Raw genomic sequence first — 7255 nt, forward strand, 5'->3', positions numbered from 1 at the left:
TGTGAACAAATTCACTGCTATAAACATTCACCCAATATTAGCCTTTTGACATAATTCAAAACAACCCTTTGTCTGGACGCATTTCCACCAAACACCACACTGAATAAACCTCACAACAGCCTCTGGTACATCCCCACTTCAGTGCATTTTTGGCAGCATGTAAGACACAACAACCTCTATTATTAGAACTTAAGTTAGCCAAATATCCTTGTTATGGAAACCTAGTAGTGTCCTCTAACTTTTATTTTATGTTGAGGAGTCCTATGGTATCCAAAACCAAAGGACTTTGACTATGCAAACAACCACAGTGTCTAACCCACATTCAGATAACTCTGGTTGTACAAGTAAACTAGACTTCTGAAAAAAGGCAAAGGGTTGCAGCTGATTAGTAAAGGCAATAACAAGGTGTAAAAATACTCTAGCAGGAGTGCAACAAACTGTACGCGAGGTAGACATGTATATATGCAGTAAGTCCTGATTAAAGTAGCACTGTGGCTTTCATTTTTGCATTTTAATCAAAAGGTAGAGTTTTTCGCTTTGAAGTTTGTCCACTCAGATCTTGCTTTCTGTCCTTTCTAAGCACATCTGTGAGGTCTTCCTTGCAAGACGCTTTTGATGTAGACCCTGAAAGCTGCTCAGTTGATGGGTAACATTCCCAAAGCAATATTCAAATGTTTCTTCAGAAAGATGGCTTTTCATGTATGTTACTGCAGATTCCCCTTCACCCCCTCTACCCATCCATCTGAATTCCAAAATGATGACATCCTTTGCTTTTATACCTCCAAATACAGGACTTCCTTAGTGTTTTGCTCTGCTGCGCAAACACTTGGACAGAGAGGCCCTTTGCCATCGTGGAATGTTAGAAGTCAAGAGAGAGTTTTGGTGACGCTTTGTCAGCAAGTGTGACGGAGAAAGATTCAGGTGATCTTCCCACTAGGATGCTTTCAGGCTTTCCCAGATGCTTTGCCTTTTGTTCGCCCTGTTATGTTTCAGCTTCCGCCCTTTTTGGAGCTCAGCCTTCAGCTTCGCAATACTGAAGGAAGCTTTGATACTGTTACCAATGGCTTCCAGCCTGCAAAAGTAAGAAATATATATTTATTGTTACAATAATGAAGATGCATCTCCAGTGTGCAGCCATTCAGTTTTTGATCAAATAAGCTTCAGTCTAGATTTCTGCCTGGGATCCTCAGTAACTGCTGATTGCTATACCTCTGCCAGAATTATGCTAACTTAAGGCACTTGAAATACTGGATTCAGTATTTAAATGCAAACATTAAAATAAGTTAAAATATTAATTCAAATATAGATGCCCTAGACTTCCTTAAATAGCACATATCCAATCAAGAGGTCTTCAGTGTTATTGTTTTCGGCTATTTTGTTTCTTTCAGGTAAACCTGATGCTGGTTCCAACGAATGGGTGCATTTTCCAGGTAAGTAAGTGAGCAAGCCCCATTTTCAAAAACGATTTAAGGCTTCCAGGGCCTAAGTCTCACTCAAAATCATCAGGCAGCCTGCTCCCATAACTCCTGTTCTGCTTTTGAAAGTAGGACTAAAGAGTCATCTTTTGTATAGGCAAACTTCTGTATGCCATACTTTTACATGGGCATATGGCCGAACACTGAACGCCGCAGCTGATACAGCTGTACTAACACTCAGCTTCAAAGGTGACTTCACTTCTGTGGGGTTCATAGCTGCACCAAGTCCGATGCATGCATCTCTGAACTGCACTGTGGAGTGATGCTGCTGCCTACTGCCACTCAACTTACTATGCACGGACCTCAAAGCCAGTCCTGAAATTTACTCCTAATCTCAAATATTAAATTGGGCTCCAATATTAATTCAGTCTTCATTTTCCCTTTCCTCAACCTTTCTGCAGTCATTTTCATCACTAACATCCTGTACTCGTCGTACACAGGTTTATCGGGTAATGTAAGAGATAAGGCAGGTAGAAATCCACCTCCTGCGTTCTAAAAAGCCAGCCACGCCAGCCAGAAGAAACGGTATATTCAAAATCTGTATAGATCAATAATCTCTTCTTCCCTCCAGTAAAATGGAGTAAAGTATCTAAGAAAAGGCCTTCTAATTCAATTTCATATTAGAATAGTTGGGACATAATATTTGTAAGTAGTTAAGATAGTGCATGAACACACTAAAACAACAGGCTCTATTTATTTCTGTCAGTATTTCATGATTTCGTACTCTTCTGAAGTTTGGTGTTTCTTTAGGCCTGCTTCCTCTAAGTAAACCAAGGATGCTAGGCAGAGCTCAGCACCCGTGTCTTCACAAGCTAAACACCCACTGCATGAAGAAAAGCCCTCAAGGTGTCCTAACTCTCAACCTGAAATCACCAGCTATGCCCACGCTGACCCGAAGGCAGGTGAACTGTGCTCTCTGTTGCTACTCCGGGGAACTACAACAGCATGAGAAGAAACTCACCGCTTCATTTTCTTGCTGTCAACAAGCTGTCGGTTCATGCATTTGGGTCCAACGCAATTGCCAGCTTTGTTCTGGTGACGTGAGGTTTTCTCCACTGTGGACTGAGCCCTGTTAAAAGTGAAAAGGCACTGCTATTAAAAAAAATAGGTCTGCAGTCCACAAGGTGAGGCATCTCATCAACCACTTCTCAAAGCATGTAATAAGCGAACTTTCTGGGCCAAACCATAGTATGCATCATAGCAATGTGAGCACTCAGGTAGGAGGCAAGGCTTTAGGGAGATTATTCGCTCAGCAAGTGCCAAATGAGTAAGTCTACCACAATCTATCCCTTTTACATGCACTGCCTTTTAAAGAGTAGCAACAATAGACGCACCAGAGATCTTTTCCTGTCTGGCAGAAGTTCAGACATTTCTTGTCCTTCTGGTTGGCACATCGGCATCTGCTGCTAGGTTCAGCGAGCATCTCCGGCACCATGTCCTTCAGCGATCTTCTGGATCGAGAAGGGCCTCCAAGACCATAGGGAACAGTCTTCCTGTGATCAAACAGACAACAAGAAAGTCATTCAAACAATTCTGTGGCTTCAAAACACTGGGGTATTTTGGGCAATCTTCTCAATGGGATTGACTGCATGAGTAAAGGTTGTGGGATTGGGAATGCCTCATTGGTCATAGTTCCCATGCAAATGCTTCTGATGATCCTGCAACGTATTCATTAGCATGGCTACTGACAAGGCTAATGACGTTTTAATTGTGATTTCACGAGGCTGCTGTGCCACCCTGTGCAATAGAAAGCAATAAAACCTCATCTCTTTGAACTTTGGTAACTACCAACACTGAAAGAAGCGGTAAAAGTGAAGAACAGATCCTCTGCGCTCAGAGGAAACCCAGCAGCAGAACAAATCACTACAGTCAGTGTTTGCAGCATTAGGTGAGGCTCTGGCTCACTACTTTTTGGTGAGGGGAGTGTAGAAACAGACACTGTACATAAGTCTATTAACACATGGGATGCGTTAATTTGCAGCAGAGAGTAGCAAGAGGCAGCAAGGAGCCACCCCGTATCAAAGTAAGCCTTCTAGTCTAGCCTCCTAACTCATCGGAAAGAAAGATGGTCAGACAAATTCAGGCTGGCAAAATCATACTTATGGCATTTTGTCTCCTGATTCATAGCGAAAAGTATCCCGCAGCCTTTGCTGCGTAGCACCCAAAGGAAATACTCCTGCCCAGATTTTAGGAATGCAGGTGTGTTAGGGCGATTAGGAACTATCTGCTCAATCTAGGTGGTCAAATCCTGCTTGCTTTCTCCCAGCGAACAGCCTCGCTGCTGAACTCGCTGCAGAAAAGCGGGAGCGGGGAAAAAGCAATAGGAGAGGCCGTGCAAATAACTGTTCCTTCCTCCCCTTCCCACTTCTGCAGGTGGGTTTGTGGTTCTTGATTTCTCCCTTCTCACCCCCCCGCCTTTTCCAGCCAACGCGGAACCCAGCGCTCGGCGGCTGCCGAAGCCCCCCCGGCCCGCGCACTCACTCGGGGGTGTTGATCCAGATGATGTCCAGGTGGCAGAAGTAGACGCACTCCTCGTCCAGCAGCGAGGAGCAGGAGCAGCGCCGGGCGCGGCGGTGCGCGGCGGCGGCAGCGGCGGGGGGCGGCGGAGCGCCCGCCTCGGCTCCGGGAGCTGCGGGAGGGAGCGGCAGAGCTCAGCACCCGCCGCGACCACGCACCCCGCGCATCCCCGCCGACAGCCCCTCCCGCCGCATCCCTCAGCCTCCTCGGGCCGCCCTCCCCGGGGGGCCCGGCGGCGCTCCCCGCCAGCCGGCACGGAGCCCCGGTGCGAGCGGCTGGGGACCGGCACCTACCTGCCGGCAGCAGCCCCGGGCAGAACACGAAGAGCAGCGAGACGATCATCTGGGAATAATCCATAGCAGGCAGCGGAGAGCGGGCGGAAAAAGGGGGGGAAAAGAGGGGAAAATTAATGAAATACAAAAAAAGGGGGAAAGTCTCTCGCAGCCTCGGGACGCAGAGCCGTGTCCCGTCCCCTGCGGGGCGCGGCGCGGGGGCAAGCGGCGGCTCGGTGCGCCCCGGCGCGTCTGGCTGGCGCGGCGGTCCCCGGCGCCCTTTTATAGCGAACCCCCATGGAGCGGGTAAACAGCCCCGGCGCTATTTTATCCCGAGACAATGTTATTCTGCTATTAGTCACCGCGCGGCAACGTGCGGGCCGAGATAAGGCCGGGCTGGAAAGGAAATCGCCTGCAAACTTCAGAGCGGCGGGCGGCGGCGGGCGGCCGGGGGGGGCCGGGGGCGACCCGGGGGCGGGGCGGGGCGGGGCGGGGCGGGGGGCGCCGCGGGCCGCGCCGGGGGCGGGCCGCCAGGGGGCGCCCTGCCGCCCCGCGCCTCGCACCTGAGGGCGGCAGGCCGCCTCAGCCGCCTGGCGGCGGCGCGCAGGCCCCGGCGGCGGCCGGCGAGGCACCATCGCCCTCGCCTAACCACGGTAATTATTGTGATTATTGTCAGCGTTGTTGGTGGTGTTATTATAACAGCGGGGCGGGCCGGGCGGCGGCGGCAGGTGCGGTGCCGCCTGCGGTGGAGGTGTCGCGGCCGCCCCTCAGGCTTCGCGGCGGCCGTTGCAGCGGCTCCGCCGCCCGGCGGGGACTCTGGGCTCGGCCCGCTGCTCCCGCCGCCGCCCCGGGGAAAGGATCTGGCGAGCTTCCCCTCCTGTCCTTTCCCAGCCGCCGAGGGAGCCGGCAGCGGGACGCCGGGGGCGGCCGGCGGCTGCCGGAGGGCCGGGGCCGCACGGGCAGCGCCGAGGAGGTGCCCGGGGCGGTGTGGGTGAGCGCGGCCTGGTGCGACCGACCCCCGCCCGCTCTCCGCAGGCCCAACCGAGCGGGCTCTGGGGAGGTCCCGAACGGTTGGGTTGGGCAGCAGCGGTGAGACGTTAGGGTATAAGCCCCGGGTTTTTCCGTGGTAAGGCAGGGCGCTGTGCCACAGAGCGTGTTTTAGGGTCGGAGCTGTGTGAGCAGCAGCAGGTGTGTGAAGCCAGGGATGTGTGGTCGGGAGGAGGGAAGACCCGTGCCCAGCCTTTGCCTTTGGCTCCTGCCGCTAACTCTGGCAAGGTCAGGATGAGGTTTTTTCTGCTGCCTTGTGCTGAGGTGCAGTAGCTGTCTGTGTGGAAGCTGGACACTTGAGAAATGGCCACAGCAATGCTGTTGTAAATCTATACATGCATGAAATCCACTGAATTCCTAACTGAGAAAGCCAGTAAACTCAAGTGAACTCAAATGCCTGCGATCCGACGTGGAGCCGTTGTGCTGCAAAACGTGCCAATTTCACCTATGATAAATAGATAAGACTCTCTTGGTATTTGTGGTATTTCCGTGCACTGTGCTGTAATAATAGAAGTGACCTTGGATATGACAAAGACCAAGGCTGTTAACTGTAAGTTGCATTGTGATCTCTCAGGTGAATGGCCATTTTTTTTTTTTAAGTATCAAATTATACTGTGCTGTTTTATCATAGTGGACAGACTGTCTACAACTGTGCTGAGTCAGAATAAAGGTCCATTTAGCTGGTATCCTTTCTCCTAACAATGGCTGTTAGCAGATGGTATGAGAAGAGTACAAGAAAGGAATGCAAGTGGAGACTAATCCTTTCCTCGGTATAGCCTCCTCGCTTCTAGCAGGATGAAGTTTCGGGGCTTTCTGAGCAATAGCGAGCATTTAGACCATTACGCTGAATAAACACCAGTGGCCCCATTCTGAGATGGTCATACCTTTTTATCAAAGGTTCTCCAAAAACTGCCCTATAAAACATCTGTGAGTGGAGAAACCTGGGTTATACTTTTTTTTTTTACACCTTTTCAGTGTGGGAGTTTATTTTTCAGAGCAGGGATTGTATCTTCTTGTGTATGTAGGGCAGCACTTACCAGAATACCAATGTATCTGTACCTGTGTGTGTGAATTATTGCAGTTATTATAAGAATCTACCAGCAGAGGTCACCTAGCTACATGTGAAGAGTAATTGTAGCCCGCTGAAGTAATAAACTTTATCAGTATCCAAAAGTTGGGAAAGAAATTAGGTGATTTTTTTTTTTTGTCATCTTGGTGTTTAAAAAAAAAAAAGAAAAAACACAAAACAGTTGTGTGGGTTGAAAGATAGCTATCATTTTTGTATAGAATACAAATATGCACAGCCGTTCCAGGCCTGTCACTTAAAGATGGTATTTCATGCCAGCACTTACTTAAAAGAGATTTTTTTTCTGAGATTCCTTTTTCTAAGATGTGCACTTGAAGCCAAAATGACTCACATCAGTGTAAGATATTTTCAGCTTTGTCAAAATGCCTTGTTAGAAAGTATTTTGTTAGTTGGCAAAAATGGCATGCATGTTTCCTTTGAGTAACAAAACACAAACATATTGCAGGGACCTCTGAAGGTGCTATTTATATTTTTTTTTAAAAAAATAACATCTTCAGCAATTTTTGGTAAGGATTCATAAATATTATTGTTGTCAGAGATCCATATCCTCTGATTCAGCGATTTCTGATAGCTCTGCTTTCAGATCTTGAGACTGACCAGAATCAAGCTATTCCTGTTGCTTGTTTGAGTAATGCAAAACCAAATTTATGTTCAGTTGCCAGTGGCCCGATGGGTCATGTCAGGCTGCAGGGATTGCCAGGCCAGGAGGTGGGTTTCCCCAGGAAGGGGTAGCCCCCTGACCCTTCCCTGGGCACAGGGAGGTACCAGGAAGGTCTGTGCCACGGCAGAAATACCCTTTGGGAGTTTTGCCAAGGAAGATTTGCTCACTCTATAGCTGTTTATAGTAGGAGTCTGTA

General features: G+C 49.2%; 1 protein-coding gene across 1 annotated transcript; it reads right to left on the reverse strand.

The window, feature by feature from the left end:
* Positions 1-317: 317 nt before the first annotated feature.
* Positions 318-4349, reverse strand: EDN1 (endothelin 1). The gene is made up of 5 exons (XM_059815517.1): positions 4286-4349; positions 3957-4104; positions 2810-2968; positions 2437-2544; positions 318-1072 (listed from the first exon to the last, which is right to left on the reverse strand). Exons 1-5 carry the CDS (start codon positions 4347-4349, stop codon positions 934-936), a joined length of 618 nt encoding a protein of 205 aa, XP_059671500.1. The 3' UTR covers positions 318-933.
* Between the last annotated feature and the right edge of the window lie 2906 nt (positions 4350-7255).

Source organism: Gavia stellata, chromosome 3, assembly GCF_030936135.1.
Source record: "Gavia stellata isolate bGavSte3 chromosome 3, bGavSte3.hap2, whole genome shotgun sequence".
NCBI classification, from domain to species: Eukaryota; Metazoa; Chordata; class Aves; order Gaviiformes; family Gaviidae; genus Gavia; species Gavia stellata.